This window comes from Schistocerca cancellata, chromosome 2 (assembly GCF_023864275.1).
Source record: "Schistocerca cancellata isolate TAMUIC-IGC-003103 chromosome 2, iqSchCanc2.1, whole genome shotgun sequence".
In the NCBI taxonomy this organism is placed as follows: Eukaryota; Metazoa; Arthropoda; class Insecta; order Orthoptera; family Acrididae; genus Schistocerca; species Schistocerca cancellata.
The window spans coordinates 1,086,192,097-1,086,217,660 of record NC_064627.1 but is presented as its reverse complement, the minus strand read 5'-3'; the positions used below and the strand labels follow the sequence as shown (position 1 = coordinate 1,086,217,660).

Genomic DNA, 25,564 nt, shown 5'->3' with positions numbered 1-25,564 from the left:
CGTTCTTGGAAAGAGAAAAGTTCAAATTTTTATACATGCAATGTGAGCAACTGCTTAGACAAATTTTCTAAGTACGTCCAACGTTACCTGAATGATACCACTCCAGGACGTTGGACTGGAAGATGAGGAAATGAACTTCGTTGTCGGTGCCCTCCCAGATCTCCAGACCTCACACCTTGTGCGTTGTATCTGTGGGGTTACGTAAAAGACCGCGTTTTTGTCACCCCTATGCCTAACGCTGTTGAAATTCTGCGACACCGCATTGTTGAAGCTGTGAGTTCCATAACATGAGACCAGCTGCTTTGTATGTGGTAGGAAATGAGCCACCGTTTCGATATTCGTCGTGTAAGACATGGTGCTCACATTGAATACATAAAAATTTGAACTTTCTTCTTTCGAGGAACGCTGGAACTGTACTTCTACATTTCGTAGTGTTGAAACAATAAATGTTCGAAATCTTTCTTGTTGAATAGCCCTGAATTGTTGATCACGTGGAGCATTTCATACCAAAGAATAACTAAACACTTGAGAAATTTAAGTTCCCCAAAAGTAAACAAATACTTTTAACAGAGTAGTGATTCTGTAGTTGATTAGAAATCGGACACTCGGATTTTATAGCATCATAAGGAACAGGAAACTGTTCGGGTAAGTGATTAAGGAGAAATCATTGACCTCGACACAAAATTCCTGAAATTCCATCAATTGTTGTTTTCATTTTTAAGCAACTTACTGGTCCATGCAGATCAATACAATACTAAATTTCAGTTGTAGTGGCGATGGTGTTGGTGGCGATCTTCTTGACACAGGTATGAAATCGTCACACCTGAACACGGCTCTTGATGTGCAACTGGTCTAGCTATTATCTTACTGGCGCCGAAACTTTATGCTTCAGGACATATCAATAAATACTATGATGTAACAGCTAATACACATCCACATACCAGGCATAATTAAACCAACTTCATGCTTTCCTTATTTCAAGCAGCCCATAGCGCCAACTGTTTGCCAGCTAGCCACCGACTATGTCTCTCATGAAGACTTCTTACAGTACTTCGCGCCAAATCACCTTTTTCCTTCTTGCCTACATAGCAGCGTTGCGGTAGGACTTCCCTCAAGATTCTACATCTGTATAACTCATGTGCCCTATGCATGAACCAGTCTTTATAATATCATTTTAATGTATTCATATAATAAAAAAACATATTTTTGAAAATTACATTCACAAATTAACTCCTGTTAAATAACTTCACAGAAAAGACGACCAGTTATTTGTATATGTGATGAACCAAAGAACATAGTAACACAGACATTGCATTATACAGGGTGCTCCAAAAGTCCGTTAACGTTTTAAAATTCTACACTTCTCTTAAAATATACAGGGTGTTTCCGTAAGACCGTGTAAAAATGTAACAGGATATAGAGCGTGCTCCACTGAACAATTTTACATCTACATCTACATTTATACTCCGCAAGCCACCCAACGGTGTGTGGCGGAGGGCACTTTACGTGCCACTATCATTACCTCCCTTTCCTGTTCCAGTCGCGTATGGTTCGCGGGAAGAACGACTGTCTGAAAGCCTCCGTGCGCGCTCTAATCTCTCTAATTTTACATTCGTGATCTCCTCGGGAGGTATAAGTAGGGGGAAGCAATATATTCGATACCTTATCCAGAAACGCACCCTCTCGAAACCTGACGAGCAAGCTACGCCGCGATGCAGAGCTCCTCTCTTGCAGAGTCTGCCACTCGAGTTTGTTAAACATCTCCGTAACGCTATCACGCTTACCAAATAACCCTGTGACGAAACGCGCCGCTCTTCTTTGGATCTTCTCTATCTCCTCCGTCAACCCGATCTGGTACGGATCCCACACTGATGAGCAATACTCAAGTATAGGTCGAACGAGTGTTTTGTAAGCCACCTCCTTTGTTGATGGACTACATTTTCTAAGGACTCTCCCAATGAATCTCAACCTGCCACCCGCTTTACCAACAATTAATTGTATATGATCATTCCACTTCAAATCGTTCCGCACGCATACTCCCAGATATTTTACAGAAGTAACTGCTACCAGTGTTTGTTCCGCTATCATATAATCATACAATAAAGGATCCTTCTTTCTATGTATTCGCAATACATTACATTTGTCTATGTTAAGGGTCAGTTGCCACTCCCTGCACCAAGTGCCTATCCGCTGCAGATCTTCCTGCATTTCGCTACAATTTTCTAATGCTGCAACTTCTCTGTATACTACAGCATCATCCGCGAAAAGCCGCATGGAACTTCCGACTCTATCAGGTAGGGAACCTGGGGTCGCAGATGCCAGCTTAAGCAGATATGAAAGTAAACTTGTCTGCGGCGTTGACCTTCATTACTGTTTTCCACCTTATGTACTACTAACATGCGTACAAGTTCACGCGTATTGTGCTGTTTATTCACATGTACATTCTTTATTTCCTGCAGGGAAACAAGGACCATCTCACTGGGCCATATCTTCTACCTGGCCGTCTGAATGGCGACCTGTACTTGAGGCTCGTGCAAAGAGCTCTGAGTCGTCGGAGAGCGTACCCTTGATTCTTAGTGAGAGGGTGTGGATGCAACATGATGGTGTGTCGCCTCAATTCAGTGTGGGTGTCCGCAACCATCTCATTGTTGTATTTTCTGGTCGCTGGATTGGAGGGGGAGATTCTGTTCCATGACCTGCGACGTCGCCTTACCTGAGTCCCTTTGATTATTTCCTATGGGAATAGCTAAAGTCACTTGTGTATGAGACCCCAGTGGATACGGAGATGGAATTAGTTGTCAAAATTACAGCTGCTTCTGATGTGATTCGAAGCACATCGGGGGTATTTGTCAGGGTGGATCAGAATTTTGTTCGAGGATCTCATGCTTGTATTTAGGTTGGTTGCCGTCAGTTTCAGCACATTTTGTAAGAAACAGTACAAATGGTAAGTTCATTGTGTCAGTGATGGCATTTGCAGTTAACTGTAGCTAATGTAAATAAAAAGTACGCAGTAATGTGATTTTACTCCTATAACCTCGTTTAGCTGGCTTCTCTGGCACCAGGTTCCCTACCTCCAACTGTTCAGTGAAGCCTCCTCCTATCTCCTTTTCAAACGGAAACACCGTGTAGGTAGAGAGATAAAAATTGACACACATGCTAGAAGTGACATGGGGTTTTATTGAAACCAAAAGAGGAGCACAGAATGACCAACAGATGGGGCTTCATGATACAAAATCAGTAATTAGCATAGTGTCTGGTTTTTAGCAAAGACGATGTTCTTTATGACAAATGCTCAGCATGTAGGCCGTCATTCATCAACAATGCCTGTAGTCTAAGGAAACGCCACATGAGTAGGCACGGTGAGACGCTGCCGTCGGACGTTGTCTTTCAGCATCCGAAACGAGGCTCGACGATCGCGGTAGACCTCCGACTTCAGGTAACCTCACAACCAACAGTCATACGGATTGAGACTACCTGGCAGATTAAGACAGTGTGCCGGACCGAGACTCGAACTCGGTCTCAGTCCGGCGCACAGTTTTAATCTGCCAGGAAGTTTCATATCAGCGCACACTCCGCTGCAGAGTGAAAAACTCATTCTGGATACGGATTGAGGTCTGGAGAATTGGGAGGCCAAGCACGACGCAAGTGGCGGCTCAGCACGCGATCCTCACCAAACAGTGTACGCAGCACATCTTTCACACGTGTAGCAAAGTGGGGTGGAGCCATCCTGCATTAAAGTCTTACCTTCCAGCGGGTGTTCATCATCCAGGCTAGGATGATGCGATTCTGTAATATATCAGAGTACCTCGCTCACGACATTTGATACACGATTCTCATACGGCGTCACTCATCTGTTACTGTCCAGCACCATATCTGATGGCCGGCTTTTGCACTTTCAATAAACCCCTATGTCATTTCAGGCAAGTGTGTTGTGTTTCACCTCTATACCCACGTTATTCAGTGAATTAGATAGATAGATGATAGATATTCAGCGATAACAGGCCCTGCAGACCACGCGCTGCTTCCACAAACTGACTCCAATCCTGTCTGTTTTGTGCCCGGTTCCTCCAGGTGTCTTCAATTCCCAGGGCTACTAGGTCCTTCGCCAGGTCGTCCAACCGGCCGAGGTGGCCGAGCGGTTGTAGGCTTATAGTCTGGAACCGCGCGACCGCTACGGTCGCTGGTTCGAATCCTGCCTCGGGTATGGATGTGTGTGCTGTCCTTAGGTAGGTTTAAGTAGTTCTAAGTTCTAGGGGACTGATGACCTCAAATGTTAAGTCCCATAGTGCTTAAAGCCATTTGACTAAGGTCGACCATTCAGCGTTGCCTTGGTCGTCAATGGGGCGTTTGGTGTTTGGTTTCCCCGGTAGTGCCATCTTCGCTTTCTTCCATCTGGCATACGGCCTACATGGCCCACCCGTTGTATTCTTTTGCTCTTTATCTCCTGTGGGATATTTGGTTGTCGCATCAGAAGTTAAATTTCCTCGTTTCTCCTCCTCCTCCATTCTCCGTTATCTAAAACTGGTCCCCATATCGTCATTACTCTTCTTTCAAAAATTAATAGTTTCTCCCTTTCTCACTTAGCCATGCTCCATGTTTCTGAACCGTACATTACTGCTGAGCATATACCTGTGTTGTAGATTATCATCTTAGTGTTCACTGAAATCGATTTAGAGCCAATCGTCTCTCTGAGGGAATGCATGCTTTTCGTTTCCACTGCTTTTCTTTCCGTGATGTCCATTTTTATGTTCTTGTCCGTAGTAAACCAAGATCCCAAGTATTTGAACTGGTCTGCTCTCTTGAACCTCTTGCCATCAAAAAAATGGTTCAAATGGCTCTGAGCACTATGGGACTTAACTTCTGAGGCCATCAGTCCCCTATACCTTAGGACTACTTAAATCTAACTAACCTAAGGACATCACACACATCCATGTCCGAAGCAGGATTCGAACCTGCGGTCGTAGCGTCTTGCCATATATCCCAAGAAGTTCTACCCGGTTTTGTCTTCTTCCTAATTGCATGAACTCTGTTTTGTCTCGATTCACTTTGAGCCCTGCTTTCTGTGCATTATTGTCCATTTTCCGGTACATTTCTTACAACTCGTGGTTTGATTCACTTACTAGTAGTATGTCATCTGCATATTCGTGACGATTGAAGTTACCGTCCATCTGTACTCCAGCCCACTCCTGTTGCCTACACTCTTTTATTACTTTCTCTAAGATGACATTGAACAGAACACATGAGAGAGCATCCCATTTTAGAACACAGTAATTCACTGAATCAAGGGGATTCAGTGAGTTAGTGTGTTCTAAAATATTAACGGACCTTTGGGTCACCCTGCACATAAGAAAACGAGTAGGTTATATGAAGCGAACACCATGGGTGTCGAACATATGTGTTACAAGGGGCACTGTACCATGTCATACGGGATGTTGAGAATAATTGTGCCGAGATACCACGGAAATGGTGGGTGTCCCGAGCACTCTGGATCAGGATCCCTGATGTCAGTTAGAGGGGCGAGTGGCTGAGAGTGCGCGTGTCTCGCTGCCGGCAGGTGGCGGCGCTCCTGCGGCGGTGCCAGCGCGCCGACGGCGTCGCGACGGTGGGCGACAAGCGGCGCCTGTTCGAGGCGCTGTGCCGGCGCCGCGCCAGGTCGCAGGACGCGCTCACCAGGGCCCTGCCGCCCGCCCTGCCAGGTCTGTAAACACCCTGCAGCTGTACTCGTCGCCCTGAAAAAGTCAAACTGTTGCCACAGAACTTCGCGATTTATTTTCATTTATTTACTTATTTATTTAATCTCCTCTAATCACGGTCTTTAGGCCCTTTCTGCATACAGGGTGACAATTACTGAATTATATGAAATAAAATCGTCATACCTTCTGAATGGTTTGCGTTAGGACGTTCATACTTCACGGTTGGCCGCGGCCATGATGGGAATTACACTACTGGCCATTAAAATTGCTACACCACAAAGATGACGTGCTACAGACGCGAAATTTAACCGACAGGAAGAAGATGCTGTGATATGCAAATGACTAGATTTTCAGAGCATTCACACAAGGTTGGCGACGGTGGCGACACCTACAACGTGCTGACATGAGGAAAGTTTCCAACCGATTTCTCATACACAAACAGCAGTTGACCGGCGTTGCCTGGTGAAACGTTGTTGTGATGCCTCCTGTAAGGAGGAGAAATGCGTACCATCACGTTTCCGACTTCGATAAAGCTCGTATTGTAGCATATCGCGATTGCCGTTTAGCGTATCGCGACATTGCTACTCGCGTTGGTCGAGATCCAATGACTGCTAGCAGAATATGGAATCGGTGGGTTCAGCAGGGTAATACGGAACGCCGTGCTGGATCCCAACGGCCTCGTATCACTAGCAGTCGAGATGACAGGCATTTTATCCGCATGGTTGTAACGGATCGTGCAGCCACGTCTCGATCCCTGAATCAACAGATGGGGACGTTTGCAAGACAACAACCATCAGCACGCACAGTTCGACGACGTTTGCAGCAGCATGGACTATCAGCTCGGAGACCATGGCTGCGGTTACCCACGACGCTACATCACAGACAGGAGCGCCTGCGATGGTGTACTCAACGACGAACCTGGGTGCACGGATGGCGAAACGTCATTTTTTTCTGATGAATCCAGGTTCTGTTCACAGCATCATGATGGTCGCATCCGTGTTTGGCGACATCGCAGTGAACACACATTGGAAGCGTGTAATCGACATCGCCATACTGGCGTATCACCCGGCGTGAGAGTATGGGGTGCCACTGGTTACATGTCTCGGTCACCTCTTGTTCGCATTGACGGCACTTTGAACAGCGGACGTTACATTTCAGATGTGTTACGACCGGTGAGTCTACCTTTCATTCGATCCCAGTGAAACCCTACATTTGAGCAGGATAATGCACGACCGCATGTTGCAGGTCCTGTACGGGCCTTTCTGGATACAGAAAATGTTCGACTGCTGCCCTTGCCAGCACATTCTCCAGATCTTTCACCAATTGAAAACGTCTAGTCAATGGTGGCCGAGCAACTAGCTCGTCACAATACGCCAATCACTACTCTTGATGAACTGTGGTATCGTGTTGAAGCTGCATGGGCAGTTGTACCTGTACACGCCATCCAAGCTCTGTTTGACTCAATGCCCAGGCGTATCAAGGCCGTTATTACGGCCAGAGGTGGTTGTTCTGGGTACTGATTTCTCAGAATCTATGCACCCAAATTGCGTGAAAATGTAATCACATGTCAGTTCTAGTATATTTGTCCAATGAATACCCGTTTATCATCTGCATTTCTTGTTGGTGTAGCAATTTTAATGGCCAGTAGTGTAGTATGAGCATGCATGCATGGTTCAGCGACGGGTTCGTCGAAAAGCAAAATAGGCGCAGCTGGGGCCTGAGAATCCACATTTCGCAATCGAGAAGTCTCTTCACCCTCAAAGGATCACTACGTGTTGCGCAATGTCCAGTTACGGAATAATCGGTGCGATACTCCTTGATGGCACGGTGACTACCGAGCCGTACGTGAAGGTTTTAGAAGATGATTTCATCTCCATTATCCAAAGTGACCCTGATTTCGACAATACGTGGTTCTTGCAAGACGGAGCTCGACCCCATCGAAGAAGCTGAGTGTTTGATGTCCTGGAGGAGCACTCTGGGAACTGGTTTCTCGCTCTGGGGTACCCAGAGGCCACTGGCATGGGCCTCGATTGGTCGTCATATTCTCCGTATCTGAACACATCCGACTTATTTTCTTAGGGCTATATTAGACAAGGCGTACAGCAATAACCTCAAAACCACTGCCGAGCTGAAAACAGCCATTCAGAGGTCATCGACAGCATCGATGTTCCGACAGTTCAGCGGGTCATGCAGAACTTCGCCATTCGACTGCGCCATATGATCGCCAATGATGGCAAGCATACCGAGCATATCATAGCCTAAATCCTAAAATCTGTAATGACGTTTATATGTTGAATAAAGTGTGTGTACGCCGTAGTTCGTAACAAATTTAGGTATTTTTCATATAGTTAAATAATTGTCACCCTTAAGGATCAGGGTTTCACACATGCAGACCCTTTATTAACTAAGAAATAGCAATAATTTTAACGAACACCAGTACTAAAATGATTAGAGTGCCTACAAAGACAATGTGAATAAATAATGCTGACTAAGAGCTAATACCGGCAGTATTTCTACTACTGCTGCTTCCAATAATAATGATGATGAAAATGATGATGATGATAGATGTACAAAGAATTTATTGGTATGCAAACTAAGGATAGTGGCAAACATAAGAACAATTTATGAATGTACAAAATAAACATTTTCTGATAGAGCGAGTTCTGGGAAGGGGAAGTTTAAGAAGGCTGCATCAGCTAAGTATGCTGGGAAATGAGAAAGACCTAGTTAGAAAGAGGTAACTAGCGCGGACATGGACAGAGGCAGACATTACTGTTGCTTCAGTGGATATGTGGATTTTGTTAAACGCCTTGATAGCTTCAGGTTGGATGAGTCAGATATCATGGTGAGTTTTGATGTCGTTTCCTTGTTTACGAGGGTACCCCTGCGAGAGTCACTAGAATTGATTAGTCAGAAGTTTGATGAGAAGACCACTGAACTTTCTAGGCATGTCTTGACTTCCACGTATTTTCTTTTTAATGGAGAATACTACGAACAAACGGAGGGAGTCGCCATGGGTAGCCCACTCTCACCGGTGGTAGCGAATTTGTACATGGAGAACTTCGAGGAGGAAGCCCTGTCGTCATCCGTATGGAAACCTACTTGCTTTTTCCGTTACGTGGACGACACGTTCGTCATCTGGCCACATGGTATGGATAAACTCCTTGACTTCCTTACACATCTAAACTCCATACACCCCAACATCAAATTCACTATGGAGACTGAAACGGAGGGTAAATTACCTTTCCTTGACGTCTTGGTCAAGAGAAGGGCTGACGGCACCCTAGGTCATGGGGTGTATCGGAAGGCTAAGCACACTGATCTGTATTTGCATGCAGACAGCTGCCACCACCCTTCACAGAGGAATGGGGTACTTAAAACTCTAGTACATAGGGCGCGCACTATCTCTGACGCAGAGAGTCTACCCCAGGAATTGGAACATCTGAGAACTGTATTTGGAAAAAATGGGTACTCAGAGTGGCAGATTCAACGTGCTCTCCGCCCACCCACTGCAGCACAACCTGTTGAGATGGATGAAGTCACGAGGGAGGAGGTAGGCATTGCATTTATTCCATACACAGGCGCACTCTCGGGGAAAATCGCCCGCATTCTGAAGAAACACCGGGTCGGAACTGTGTTTTGTCCTCCAAATAAAACTCGTGCACTGGTGGGGAGCGCCAAAGATGACCTCGGTTTGAGGAAGGCCGGCGTGTACCAGATTCCGTGTCAATGTGGCAAGTCGTATATTGGTCAGACGATGCGTACCGTCGAGGATCGATGCCGTGAACACCAGAGGCACACTCGACTGATGTATCCGAGCAAGTCGGCGGTCGCTGAACATTGTTTGTCGGAAAATCACGCCATGGAATATGACCGCACGAGGATTCTGGTACAGACGTCGAGATACTGGGACAGCGTTGTTAGAGAGGCCATCGAAATTCGCACCAATGACGACCTCATAAACCGGGACTGTGGCTATAATCTTAGCAAGGCTTGGGAACCAGCGATCGGGTTAATCAAGAGTAAATCGAGCAGACGTATAGTTGTGACGACCACGGCGGACAGAGCCATCACACCGACGTCATCTCAGACGCCGTCGCAATCTGTTCCACCGCGCGACCGTGGCGCTGGGCGCGGACGGCGGAGGGAGCGCGCCGCGGGCGGAGGGTATTTAAATCGGCCGCCGCCGCGACCAAACCCAGTTCCCTCTGAGCAGCCATAGCGTACGGATCTCCGTGCCGGCACGTTCACAGGAGCTCAGTCCGTCAGTTTACCTGATGATGGCGACATGTTTGATCGCCGAAATATTGTGCCCGTTGGACACTATAGACCGGCAGCATACCCGTGGATATTTTGATTATCAAATACGCCGGGAGAAACTCAAGAATCACAAAACCTCTGAAGTTTTTCAGTAGTTCCAAACACGCAGTTCGTCTGCTCCAGCCTGCGTTATTCCTTCTGTACATGTGCACCCTTCAGTGCTGCACATTTCCGTTTTCGGGAAACATTATACCTGGATAAGTCACCTAGTTTTCATTCTGCAATGGTTTTTCATCCGACGGCAGAGGTTGAAAGCGGCCACTACCGTCTACCTTTAACCTATGACTACGCGGCATGTTATGACTGGTTTCATTGCGCTGAAAACATTCTCCTTTGTATTAAATTTGACTCACGAATGAACAATAACGCGATCTGACTGCTTTCAGTGATATTTGCGGTAGTGAACCAACTTTCAAATCATAACTAAATAATAAAATGGCATTTAACGTAACTTAAATAGATACAAACAGAAATCAAAATTTTCGACTGTTCTTCTACACCCTATTAATGTATCACTCCTTGTAGAAGTGATACGTGTCATGCAGATGTAACTGCATGCCGTATTTTCCATCGCCTAAAGAAGGCAAAATGACTGAATTGAAAGCAACGTTTCGAAACATTCTTTGATGCAGTGTGTGTCTTCAAGAGTACGCCAACGTCCACTCACCTTACTTAGTTAAAAATTGCACATGAAATCAGAAAACAACGTTGCTGCCGAAGGCAGTGTAAGAAATGTTCCCTTTGCTGAAGCAGTCAGGATGTATTTCAAATACAAGCTTGAATCAGCCCAAGTGCCGATAAACATGAAAGATTGCAAGACTTGAAAATGACTTCGAGAGGAAAGTAATTCAAGAGAGAGTTGAATTTAAACTCGGTTATTAATCGGAAAATAGCTCATGGAATAACAGGTACAAACGTCCTCTAATGGACTGCGTGGTTGTAGATGTAGACGTCTAGAACCGCACGTTTACAAAAGACAGGGACATAATCCCTATTGCCGGCCGGGGTGGTCGAGCGGGTCTAGGCGCTACAGTCTGGAACCGCGCGACCGCTACGGTCGCAGGTTCGAATCCTGCCTCGGGCATGGGTGTGTGTGTGATGTACTTCGGTTACTTAGATTTAAGTAGTTCCAAGTTCTAGGGGACTGATGACCTCAGAAGTTAAGTCCAATAGTGCTCAGAGCCATTTGAACCATAATCCCTGTTGACGATAATCCCCGTAATATTATTTAATGAGTGGAAAAGTATATGATGAATCATTGATATGCTCGGATAACCCAATGAAAACGTAAATATTGATCCCCATGCATTCTAGCAAAGGCGCGAATAGAACAAAGAACTAACATTGTTAAAGTGGATCACAATTGAGAAGTTCGTGTCATAGACATCAAAAATCGTGTGACATACAGGGTGATTTTTTCCTCCGTCTACAAACTCTAGGGTTTGATCGATGAGACAATACGGAACAAAAAAGGTCTAATGGACTTATGTCCGGACATGCATGGTTTCCATGCTAGAGACCATTTACTCAGTCATACATTGTTACAGAGACTACGCGCTGTACCACGGAGCCACAGTGTGTGTGTTGAAAATGGCTTCCGTGTGTCTCATCGCATGCGTGTAACCGGCAGTGCAGGTTCTGTCTCTCACGTTCACAACGGCCGGGCTGCGTCTGAACAGTGTCAAAGGCAACATGAATACGATGCTCCAGCGTCTCCACAGCTGGAGTGGGCTCTGCATACACGATACTTTAGAGATGGCCCCATAACCAGAAATCGCACGGATTGAGATCCGGTGAACGAGCAGGCCATGCAACTGGACCCCTTCGTCTGATTCACCGACCAGGGAAGACGCGATTGAGATGCGTCCGGACGTTGACGGAGAAGTTGGCTGGAGCACCACCATGTAGCAACCACATAACCCTTCGAATCATCAATGGCACTTCTTCCAGCAGGGGAGACAAACTCACCCACAAGAAACGCCGATAGTTCCGGCCGGTCGGCGTCGTGGATGGAAGACTGGTATCAAAATACGGTCGCCAATTAGCCCGACCCACACACTCCGGCTGTACCGATGCTGATGATTCACTGTCACCATACTACGGGGTTTCTGCATACTGTCCCACAGATGACTGTTACGAAAGTTGAAGATACCTCTCAGCATGAAACAGGATCTGCGAACAGGATGGAAAACACAAATCCCGGAATCGTAGTTGCCTGGTGAAGAAACCAGTGACAAAATTGTTCCCGAGGTCGAAAGTCTGTTGCTAGTAAGCCCTGCATACGCTGCAAGTGATAAGGGTAGTAACAGTTGACATGGAGTATGTTCAGCACGGTCGTCTGGCTTACCCTTTACTGGGGGTCCAACTGTCTGGTACTGACACGGCTGTCGTCTTCCATAGTGTTCATCACAGTTTCCTCCAAGTCAGGCGTCCGAACATTTCGTGTACATCCTTCATGATTTCCAGCTTCCTGAAACAACCCTACCTGAGACAAACGGCTAAACAATGTTGCAAACATTGCTTTGGCTGTTGTCGGCGAGGATAGGTCTCCTGATACAATCTTGCTGCCAGCCGCCCATTGCCATTCGCCGTTCCGTAGTAAACACCATGTCGGCAAGTTCTCGAGTCGAATACGGAACCCCTGCATACAACGCCGTATCACATCCACTACAAGGTGAGTCAGCAAGAGAAGTGCATTGGACACTACAATACCAATTACTATGGCCAGGAGAGGGCGCTAGGGCATGACGTATGAGGAACAGTACCACCCTCTATGAGGAAACCATGCATACTACAACTGTGTCTCTGTAACAAAGCATGATTGACTAAATGGTCTATAGCATGGAAACCATGCGTTTCCGGACCTAAGTTCATTAGACCTTTCTTGTTCCATATCCTCTCATCGATCAATCCCTAGAGTTCGTACACGGTGGAAAAAAATCACTCTGTATAACTACGCCAGTGCTGTGCGAGCAAGAAACTGTCTCACCAACAATCCTGGACGATGTAGTTGTAAAAGTCGGCAGCAGCCAGGTGATATTCCAGGAAAAAAAAGGAGTGCCTTGTCTGTCCGACAGCACTACACTAGTGGCCTCAGAATTCGGCGCCAAGCAACGTGATTGGCTGGCGTGACTCCACGTTCTAATGCTTGCTTTGCACTTCTCTTAGCAGACGGAAACCTTGGCTACAGCGCCTTTCAGTCAAACAAGTGCTTAGCATCTCGCATGCGAATACACGACGTATAAGTCGCTTATACCAGACGGTTTTCTAGGCGAAGTCACTGGTTTCTATAGCTCGGGAATACGGGAGGATGAGATAAAATTTGAGAGGCCAAAGGAGCATCATGTGTGGCTGTGTCCTCGGGGGAAATTGAGCCAGGCTGCTTACACGGAGCACAAACATCCTCTTGCACAGCTTCCTGCTATGCTTTGGTTTGACAGACTCCCATAACCTTACACACTCGTGTTGGTAGTATGCTCCCGCAAACGTCTGCCCCCTTACGAGCATAATCTGTTAGCAACACACCGTGGCAGTCCCAAAAAACGCTCGTCATCGTCTTAGCCGATGACGGTTGGCTTTTTGCCCATTTCAGCGGTTCTGAACCCACATGTTTCCTCACTTTCAGAAGTTCTATTCTTCTTTAAGGTCACGATGATATATCCAGCAGACATCCATGGTTATGAAGTTGGTAAAAAGTCATCTAGGCTGAGCTGACACGCAAAATCTCCTCTCTTTCCTCAGTTCGGTAGCCTTTTTGAATAGGTGTGAGCAGTTGCGAAACCCAGCTATCGGCGACATTTTTCATGTTCAAAATTTTGCGAAAGACGGCCGATTTTCACATTTATCATTATCTCCTCCACTGTAATATGCTGTTCTTGGAACTCCAAGGCCTGCTCCTTACACCCTCAGTTATTGATAGAGAAATAGTCTGTGACTTTGTTCTGTCATTCACACTTCTTTGATCACAGCGGAGCTATGTGCACTCCCCAGCAACTGTCTCATGTGATGGTGCACTTCCACCACCGCAGCATGGATCGTTGCGATGTTGTTCCTCTTTAAGTCTAGATGACGAATTATGTTAACGATACTCCACGTCACCAGGTGGGTTGCAGTATTAAGTTTTACCTACTCTAGCGGTGTGCTGTCGTACTGTGGCACAAGGATTTCAGTGTGTACCACAACTGCAGACATGCACCTAATGACAAAATATTAATTACATAACTGTACAACGGCATGCTGAGAAGTAATTCCTTCGAATGTTTTATGTGAAAACTCGTAAAGCCTCATAGATAAAACAAAACTTCATTAACATTCAACATCTTCATTCTTCATGTCTACATGTTCATTTCTCAACATAGGCACCCTGGCAGACACATTTCGCACAACGAAAGATCAGTTTCTTGATAGTGTCACTGTAGGATGTTTGACTTTGTTGAGGTTTCTCAATAATTTACACGATAAATCACGAATATCTAAAGGCAGTAAGTTTAACAAAATACTTCGGTATTGCTATTACGAATAACTGAAGTTGGAACAGTCACATAGATTGGTAAAGCAAACCGAAGACTAAGATTTATTGGCAGAGCACTTACAAAATGCAACAGGTCTAATAACGAGATTGCTCGTGTGCCCTGTTCACGAGTATTGCCGTGCAGTGCGGAATCTGCATCAGATAGGATCGACGGGGGACATCGAAAGAGGTGAAAGAAGGCCTGCTCGTTTTTTGCTATCGCGAAATAGGGGTGAGACCGCCACCAATATGGTACGTAAGTTGGGGTGGCAATAATTAAAACAAAGGCGTTTTTCGCTGAGACGAGATCTTACTACGACCGTTTAATCACGAGCTTTCTCCACCCAATGCGAAAATATTATGTTGGCGCCCATCTACGTAACGAGAGTGATGATCGTAATAAAGTAAATCGGAGCTCACATGGAAAGATCAAGTGCTTGTTTTGCCGACACACTGCTAAAGAGTGGAACAGTAAAAAAATAGCTTGAAGGCATTTTGATGAACCCTCTGCCAGGCACTTGATTATGAATTGCAGAGTAATGATGTAGATGCAGGTGGAGCCACTAGCTCACCTCCGCTTGCACTGCCTCATCGCTAGCAAAGTCCTCAAAGGTGTTCTTTAAGTTTTGAAAATAGATGAAAATCGGATAGTGACAAGTCAAGATTGTATGCAGGACGATCGATGTCAGTGACCCCAACGCACTGGACGGTTGCATATGTTGCAACGCTGATGCATGGTCTTGTATTGTCATGCTGAAGAAGAGGGTGCTCCATGTGTGGACCAACTCTTCAAGTTTGAGTTTTCTGAGGGTGTCTCATGCACTGACACAGTTACATTACACATTGCCATTTTACACTTACAATTCAGAACCCTGTAGTGGCAGAGGGTTGCAACTTGCATCAGTGAAGTGGTAAAGCTGACAAAATAATATGCCCTATGTTTAGTACTTCAACCAGTATAGAGAACAGAATTAAAAGTTAGTGTGCATTACTTTTCAGCACGCCATCGTATTTTTTAAGTGATGATTCAAACTTTGACTACCCCTCATGGCAGAAAATTTGATATGTGGTAAGGCATGCAGAAGTGCAATCACTGTACAGAAAAATTGAGAATCGACATGTTGTTATTAAGGTCTGCTAAGTTCGCATAATTATACCACTTGGGAGAAAGTTCTGAAGAGCAGTAAAAGCCACAAGCTTTTCGAGGCTGTGCATCGGTACCTTCCTCAGGTGATACCGTTTACTGTGGCAGGTGCTGACGTGGTCGGCTGTGGCGCTAAGCGCGCCCGCTCGCTGCACGACCTGCGCGCCGGCCCCGTGACGTCTGCCGTGAGAGACATGTGCCGCCTGTTTGAGGAGCGCGTCCAACAACAGCAGCAACACCAGCAACCACAACAGCAGCAGCTCGGGGAACAGCTGCACAGGCGGCGAGGGGTCTCAGTGGGTCGCGAGGCCACCGCCGTCTTGTGCGCGGAGATCAGTAAGCAGCCAACCCCCACCCACACGACCACCAACAACAGCTGCAGTAGCGGTGGCAGCAACAACAACACCTGCAGCAACAGCAACAACCAACTGGCGTGCCGGCGGCGGGTGCGCCGCGCGGAGCGGCGCCTGGCGCGCCTGCAGGAGCTGTCCGCCGCCGCAGAGGACAAGGTGTGGCGCCTGCAGGAGGACATGGCCGCCATAGACCGACACCGCTCGCCAGCCAACACCCACAGGTGCGTTCCAGCACTCTGCGATGTACGCTGCGTAGTGCCACAGTGGCTGGTTCCTCCATAAATAACGCATAACTGCGTATTCCCACTACATTTCTGAAACATTTTTCCCAATGAACAACCATCTATTCGTTCTAAGCGTCCTTTTACTTCTGAGTAACCAATTTACTTCGAGATATCACCAATACAGTAACTCATGTGCGACTTGGCATATTTTCTTGCAACAAAACTATTCCTCTTGCAGTCGCCTTAAAGAAAAGGCAGCCCCATGTGGCTAACAAAGCTGCATTCATCCTTTACCTCAGGCAGGAAATCCTCAGCCATAGTGTGTACCTCCATTTCGCACTGTCTGGCTACTACTGCTCTGTGCTACTGGGAGCAAATTCATCATCATCATCATCATCATCATCATCATCATCATCATCATCATCATCACGCTCCCAGATGGCTTAAATCATCTTATCTGCGAAGGTAATATTTCTTCTTTCTTTCCAGATATTTATTCCAGTTTCTGCTATTTTCTTGTATTTTGTTGAGGGTATTACATACATTCAGTTCCTTTATAATTTACAAATTTCGAAATCTGTCATCTCTTGTGCATTACTTCACTGCTCTTAGAAATCTCATTATAACCCACAATTCACTTCCGTAAACAAGCACTGGACCTACCATTCACTTATAAAATTTTGAGTTTGTTTCTTTCCTCGTTCTAATTTTTAGAGATCCAGTTCTTGTGGTAAGTTTATACTGCAGCCTTGCTGCTGGCACATCGCTGCTTGCCGAGAGCTTTTACCTATGCCCAGCTGTTAGCATTACTTGAAGTGGTATGAAATGAAAACTGCATTATCTGCATCATCTGGGGCAGTAACAATCGTTTGTTCGCAACAGAATTGTGATTATTGACAAACAGAAAGGGGAGGTGATACTTTGACTGCCGAATGTCCAAACTGTAGATACTATATATTATATCATCTCTCTTCTCGAGACAGTTATAAATGTCACAACAAAGTTTCCTGTTTATTTTTAATATTCCTAAACCACAAACAGTTAAATATATGAAGATTTTGCACAACGTCATTAATGCTGTTTCTGTAGCCAAATGATTCGTTGATAGCTCTACTCAGATCGAGGTAACAGTTCGTCAGTTTTTATACACATATATTTCATGTCTGTCATTCATAGATTTTCGTCCATTTTCTATCGAAGAGCAGAATACGATAAACCAAGTGTAGCAGACAGACTGTTTCCAAAAATTATTATGCCTAATATTATCCATTATGATGCTCTGTACGCCACCTGTCCAAGACAGTTTTGTGCCCTAAAACGGCTGAAATAAATGCTTGGTAAAACTGCATATGTAATTCTCACTCATGAAGGTATCTCGTAAGCTCACAAAAAATACTACTGCCTTTTTGGTTGTAGTTCCATTAGTGGGATAGTGGGAAAATGCAGTCATTCTACGAAGGAGACTGCCTACAAAGCACACATACAACCCATTCTCGAATGTTACTAAAGTGTTTGGGATCCATACCAAACACGAATATCAGCATGTATTGGGCGTATACAAACAAGGGCAACACCAATGAGCACATGTTTGTTTGATCCACGGGAGACAGTCACAATAATGCAGAAGAGACTGAAATGGCAAATGCTTGAAGACAGACCCAAACTGTCTCACGAAAGACGACTTACGGTGTTTAAGTGCCAGTATTAAGTGAGCAAACCAGGAATATACAGCAGGGACCGCGAAGACAAGATGACACTAATTACTGCTGGCACAGAGGCATTTAAGCAGTCATTTCTCCCACGTTCCGTATGCACATGGAATGGGAAGAAACTTTAATATACTATCTCACCAACATTATCCGTACGTCCCTATGTAATGTCCAGTTCACCACCGGATGTACAAGTAGTGGACCTATCAGTTTAAAAGGCGGCGGGGAGTACTGTGCTGTCCGTAGAGAAGCTATGTGTAACAGCAGAATGTGTTGGTCAGAACAGAATAGTGGTTTCGAACGTGGACTAGTCATTAGATGTCACCTGAGGTACAAATACGTCAGGCAGTCACCTGAGTAACAAATCCACCAGGGGCATTTGAATCCTTCTAACGCTGTCTACTTCGACTATTGGTGATGTGTATGTTTAGCTGTGGTTGTCCCATTTAACAAATACTACGCAGACGTCTTACACTAGTGGATAGGGATTACCGAGCACCGCTGATGGACGGTTGTAGAAAATCACATGGAATCAGCAGAAGGAATCGCTCATTTTATTCCAAAGTGCTGTCACCAGTCCATCCAGTACAATGGCTATGTGGAGGGAGTTAAAAAAGAATCGGGTACAGTGGTTGAGAGCAGCTCCGTATAATCCACAAGTTTCTGTAGGCAATGCTAAGCAAAGCTAGAGGGGATGTAAAGGGTGACGTCATTGACAGTGAATGACTGGAAACGAGCGATTTCTAGTGATGAAAGATGGATGCTATACCATGGGCACTCCGATGCAAGGACGTGGATTTGATGAATACGTGGAGAATGTTACCTGGCGGTATTCTTCGTGGTTAGGGTGAGGTCACCTTACGAAAACGTTAAATGCGCTAGGATATGCGGAGGAGAGAGAGCGGATCTACAGCTGTATCCATACTCCACAAGCCACCTGACGGTGTGTGGCGGAGGATAGCTCGAGTACCTCTATCGGTTCTCCGTTCTGTTAGTCTCGTATTGTTCGTGGAAAGAAAGATTGTAGGTATGCCTCTGTGTGGGCTCTAATCTCTCTGATTTTATCGTTATGGTCTCTTCGCGAGATATACGCAGGAGGGAGCAATATACTGCTTGACTCCTCGGTGAGGGTATGTTCTAGAAACTTCAACAAATGCCCGTACCGAGCTACTTAGCGTCTCTCTTGCAGAGTCTTCCACTGGAGTTTATCTATCATCTCCGTAACGCTTTCGCGTGGAAAGAGTACATTGAAAGCCTCTGAGGTGGAAGATTTGTCTGATATTACAGAAGACTAAAGAGGAGTCGATTTAGAACAGATACGGGATGTAGAATCAGAATTTAAAATCAAATAATGCATGAGGGATAGATAACATTCCATCAGAATTTCTAAAATCATTGGGCAAAATGGCAAAAAAAGGACTATTCACGTTGGTGTGTAGAATGCACGACTCTCGCGACATATCATCTGACTTTCGGGAAAATATCGTACACACAATTCCGAAGACTGCAAGAGCTGACAAGTGCGAGAATTATCGCACAATCAGCTTAATAGTTGATACGTCCAAGTTGCTGATAAGAATAATATACAGAAGAATGGAAAAGAAATTTGAGTACCTGATAGATGATCAGTTTTGCTTTAGGAAAGGTAAAGGCACCAAGAGGTATTTCTGACATTGCGTTTGATAATGGAAGCAAGGCTAAAAAAAAGACACTTTCTTAGGATTTGTCGACCTGGAAAAAGCGTTCGACAACGTAAAATGGCGAAACATGGCCGAAATTCTGCTGTAGGGAGAGACGGATAATATACAGTAAGTAAAAGAGCCAACAGGGAACAATAAGAGTGGACGACCAAGAACGAAGTGCTCATATTAAAAAGGGTGTAGGACAAGGATGTAGTCTTTCGCCCCTACTGCTGAATCTGCACATCGAAGAAGCAATGATGCAAATAAAAGAAAGGTTCAGAAGTGGAATTAAAATTCAAGGTGAAAAGATATCAGTGACAAGATTCGCTGATGACGTTGCTATCCTGAGTGTAAGTGGAGAACAGTTACATCATGTGCTGAATGGAATGAACAGTCTAAAGAGTACAGAACATGGATTGAGAGTATATCGAAGAAAGACGGAAGTAATGTGAAGTAGCAGAAATGAGAACAGTGAGAAGTTTAACATCAGGATTGATGGTCACTAAATAGGTGAAGTTAAGGAATTCTGCTACCTAGGCAGCAAAATAACCAATGACGGACGGAGCAAGGAGGACATCAAAAGCAGACTAGTACTGGCTAAAAGGGCATTCCTGGCCAAGACAAGTCTACTAATAGCAAATATAGGCCTTAATCTGAGGAAGAAATTTCTGAAAATGTATGTTTATAACACAGCATTGTAAGGTAGTGAAACATGGGTTGTGGGAAAGCTGGAAAAGAAGAGAATCGAAGCATTTGAGATGTAGTGCTACAGATGAATGTAGAAAAGTGGGTGAACTGGTAAAGTAAGAGGAAGCGAATATGTGGAAAACACTGACAAGGAGAAGTGATAGGATGATAGGACATCTATTAAGATATTAGGGAATGACTTCCATGGCACTAGAGGGAGCTGTAGAGGGAAAAAACTGTAGAGAGACAAATATTGGAATACATCCAGCAAATAATTGAACACACAGGTTGCAAGTGCTGCTCGAAGATGAAGAGGTTGGCACAGAAGAGGAATTCGTGGCAGGCCACATCAAACCAGTCAGAAGACTGATGACATAAAAACAAATGAATGTGTACACGATTTTGTACTGTGTACAGTAAAGGAACAGTTTGGAGACGATGATTGTTTCAATCAGCATTACATTACACCACATCATAAAGCAGAGTCTTTGGGGCAATGGTTTGTGAACAGTAACACTCATGAAACAGACTGGCCTGCCAAGAGTCTCGACCTGAACCCAATGGAACATCGTTAGTATGAGTTAGAACGTAGATTTCACTCCAGGCCTCAGCATCTAACACATCTATCTTTTCTGGCTTTGGCTCTTGAAGACGAATGAGCTACCATTCCTCCACGGATGTCGACACCTCATTGGAAGTGTTTACAGGAGAGTTTAAGCCGCCATAAAGCCGAAGGATGGACACACCCCACGTTAATGTCCACTAATAGGTGCCCAGATAGTTTTGGTCGGGCTGTTTTGGTCGGGCTGTTTTGGTCGGGCTGTTTTGGTCGGGCTGTTTTGGTCAGGCTGTTTTGGTCGGGCTGTTTTGGTCGGGCTGTTTTGGTCGGGCTGTTTTGGTCGGGCTGTTTTGGTCGGGCTGTTTTGGTCGGGCTGTTTTGGTCGGGCTGTTTTGGTCGTATAGTGTATGCGGTACAATGGCAAGTACCTGCACTTCAGTGGTTTGTAGGCTGTGGATTTAGATGGAGAAAGAGATGTAGACCTGCGGTGTGCGAGAAACCGTGTAAATGAGGAGCTGTTCTCTAAAATAACAGCGCTGGTGCAGTGATGGTGAAGCAGCCAATCACAGCTCAAGTTTCAGGATGGGTGGCGGTGGTCACAGTTCCAAACACAAACCAGCTTGATATCCACACCTGGCAAGGATTGTAGCGGGCAGTGATGCTGCCGTTTAAAAGTGACGATAGGGCTCACTGGACTTCTCATCGCCGGACTATGGCGACGAGCAGGAAGGTTGCAGCATAAACGTACCCTTAGGCGCATTTCCTTTGTAGCATCACTGCTCACCAGGCGAGAATATCAGCCTAGTTTATGTGCGACCATCACCACGCATCCTGAAACTTGAGCCATGGTTGGTTGCTTCTGCATCACTCTCGCTGTGGCGTTGTTGAGTGGGCAGCTCCTCTTCGTGCAGTTTTTCTGAACACATAGGCACAGACTTAAGTGTCCCTTCTGACCTTCAGAAATAATTTGAAGAGTGGCGATATCAAGCTAGTACTTACTTCTGTCAATTTTGAACGCAGAGAGAAAAATCACAGCAGTATATACAAAAAAGAATGACATCAAAAATGTTATTAATTCGGATGCCTCAACCACTACTCCTTCCGAAATTAAGAAAATAAAAAATTCTCGCTCATCTGGAGTTAATGATGTTTCTTACTGAGTATCAAAGAGTTTTCCCCACTTCATTTGTACTGTCCTTTCTGAAATATGTAATCCATAAATAATTCAGAGCATTTTCCTGGAGAGACTGAAATGGGCCGTTGTTAAACCCTTCCACGAGAACAGCTACAGGCGAGATCGCAATAATTATTGACCTGTTCCATTTGTGACATCATTATCAAAAAAAATTTTAGAAGATCGTATATATTCACAGTAAATTACAGTTTGAATTTCAGACGAGTTGCTCAAATGTAAATAGCATTTATGTGTTTACCTTCAAATTTTACGACATAGCACCGGTTAGTATTTCCTGTCTGTCTAAAGCACCTGACTGAGTGAATCACATTTATCTTCTGTGGCAAACTGAAGTTTTACAGACTAGATAGTATAGCCAACGTACTTGCGGGCCTCCACAAAGATCAATGTTAGGTCCACTACTGTTTCTTATATATGTAAACTACCTTCCAAGTAATATAAAACAACGAGAATTGCATCTTTTTGTGGATGACTCAAGTATTGTGATCAATGTCAGCAGATAGCTCAGGCCATTCGATTAGAGTGAATCATGTCTCCTGGAGGAAGGCGCTCAGCACACAGAGTGTGCATAACCATCTCAAAAGACGAACTTATCACAGAAATGTTGTCGGCAGGGCTGGACAGTGGGCTGGAGGACCCTGTCCCGACACTGCAAAGGGCAACAGTCGGGCAGACAGCTCCCCTGGCGAGCTGCAGAAGTTAGAGGCGGCCACTTGGCGTGTGTGTCTGCCGCGCAGAGTAGATAGGAGGAAGCCCTGCGAGCACTGCGATCGATGGCCGCGGGTGCTGGCGACGCTGTCAACTGTCACTAACGTCTCGGTCACGCAGAATGTGACGTGTCTACAAAGATCCCTACAATTCAAAACATTTCCAGTACCATACGTACAGCAGAATCTCCCATAGTTGGAACTTACCCACCTAAACCTGACAGACTACACTCCTGGAAATTGAAATAAGAACACCGTGAATTCATTGTCCCAGGAAGGGGAAACTTTATTGACACATTCCTGGGGTCAGATACATCACATGATCACACTGACAGAACCACAGGCACATAGACACAGGCAACAGAGCATGCACAATGTCGGCACTAGTACAGTGTATATCCACCTTTCGCAGCAATGCAGGCTGCTATTCTCCCATGGAGACGATCGTAGAGATGCTGGATGTAGTCCTGTGGAACGGCTTGCCATGCCATTTCCACCTGGCGCCTCAGTTGGACCAGCGTTCGTGCTGGACGTGCAGACCGCGTGAGACGACGCTTCATCCAGTCCCAAACATGCTCAATGGGGGACAGATCCGGAGATCTTGCTGGCCAGGGTAGTTGACTTACACCTTCTAGAGCACGTTGGGTGGCACGGGATACATGCGGACGTGCATTGTCCTGTTGGAACAGCAAGTTCCCTTGCCGGTCTAGGAATGGTAGAACGATGGGTTCGATGACGGTTTGGATGTACCGTGCACTATTCAGTGTCCCCTCGACGATCACCAGTGGTGTACGGCCAGTGTAGGAGATCGCTCCCCACACCATGATGCCGGGTGTTGGCCCTGTGTGCCTCGGTCGTATGCAGTCCTGATTGTGGCGCTCACCTGCACGGCGCCAAACACGCATACGACCATCATTGGCACCAAGGCAGAAGCGACTCTCATCGCTGAAGACGACACGTCTCCATTCGTCCCTCCATTCACGCCTGTCGCGACACCACTGGAGGCGGGCTGCACGATGTTGGGGCGTGAGCGGAAGACGGCCTAACGGTGTGCGGGACCGTAGCCTATCTCCATGGAGACGGTTGCGAATGGTCCTCGCCGATACCCCAGGAGCAACAGTGTCCCTAATTTGCTGGGAAGTGGCGGTGCGGTCCCCTACGGCACTGCGTAGGATCCTACGGTCTTGGCGTGCATCCGCGTGTCGCTGCGGTCCGGTCCCAGGTCGACGGGCACGTGCACCTTCCGCCGACCACTGGCGACAACATCGATGTACTGTGGAGACCTCACGCCCCACGTGTTGAGCAATTCGGCGGTACGTCCACCCGGCCTCCCGCATGCCCACTATACGCCCTCGCTCAAAGTCCGTCAACTGCACATACGGTTCACGTCCACGCTGTCGCGGCATGCTACCAGTGTTAAAGACTGCGATGGAGCTCCATATGCCACGGCAAACTGGCTGACACTGACGGCGGCGGTGCACAAATGCTGCGCAGCTAGCGCTATTCGACGGCCAACACCGCGGTTCCTGGTGTGTCCGCTGTGCCGTGCGTGTGATCATTGCTTGTACAGCCCTCTCGCAGTGTCCGGAGCAAGTATGGTGGGTCTGACACACCGGTGTCAATGTGTTCTTTTTTCCATTTCCAGGAGTGTATATTCACCTACACGGTGACAATTATTGAACTATATGAAAAAACTAAGATTAGTTACAAACTACGGCGTGCACACACTTTATTCAACATGTAAACCTCACTACACATATTCAGATTTAGATTTTTACCATCGAGGTAAAAAAACGAGGGGAGGTGGCATTACGTCCCAAACTACAAGCTGATGTCCACCATCTTAACTAAACCGAAACATTAGGTTCACCTCATTCATACCTCATAGTTCACTGCACAACACTTCTTCGTGCCGTCACTCTGACTGCGTCGTACTACTAGAGAAAAACACGCATTCAAGAACAGAAAAACGTTCGAAATTACCTTCCTTAACCTATGATATTCATGTAAGCTCTATAATGTTTTGTATTTAAAACAGTTATTGCGCGCATACGACAGAAATAATAAACAAAAAGCACTCGTACACAGTAGTCTGCTAATGTTCAGGACTACTTAAAATGGCGCCAACTCTGGCTTCAAAACAACGTACAGCCTAAGTCTGTCGTGGCACCTCCTTTTTTTATCTCCATGCTCCAGACACATTTCTCCTTTGTCCCGTGCCAACTATGTTAATGCCGTGCCGAGATAATCTTTTGATAGAGATGGTTATTAGCATGCAGAAAAAAAGAGAGAAGGGAGATGGCACTACGGACTTAAGCTTACTACAGACTTAAGCTTAGCAAGCTACTGTTTACGATTGAGTCTTGTTAATTATTTCTGTCGTGTGTATGCAACAAGTGTTTTAATTACTAAAAATTACAGAGCTTACATGAATAACATAGTGTCAAGAAGGCAATTCCAAACGTTTTTCTGTTCTAGGATGCGTATTTGCTCCAGTAATACGACACATTTGGCCTCGTTATCGTACCTTCTTTTTCGCTGCCATATTTCGGATGATCGGAAACAGAAGGAAGTGATATGAAAAGCATGCTATCATAATCCATTTAATGCCACTTTTATTGTATTTATATCGATAGCAAATGAAAGTGGAACTCCGAAACCAATGGTTGTTTGCTTAGTGCTCTCTGTACTGCTTCTTGTTCATTCCATTTTCAGCTTTCAAGTCGTATGCACAACATTTTTAGTGTTCACGTTTGCAAAAAAGCTTGTATACGTGTTCTT

General features: G+C 45.7%; 1 protein-coding gene across 1 annotated transcript in view; it reads left to right on the top strand.

Moving 5' to 3' along the window:
• Positions 1-25,564, top strand: part of LOC126161229 (uncharacterized) — a 477,655-nt gene that overhangs the window by 399,082 nt on the left and 53,009 nt on the right. The window contains exons 5-6 of the mRNA XM_049916971.1: positions 5,555-5,696; positions 15,776-16,241. Coding sequence (XP_049772928.1) covers positions 5,555-5,696; positions 15,776-16,241 — 608 coding nt within the window. The remainder of the gene's footprint in view (positions 1-5,554; positions 5,697-15,775; positions 16,242-25,564) is intronic.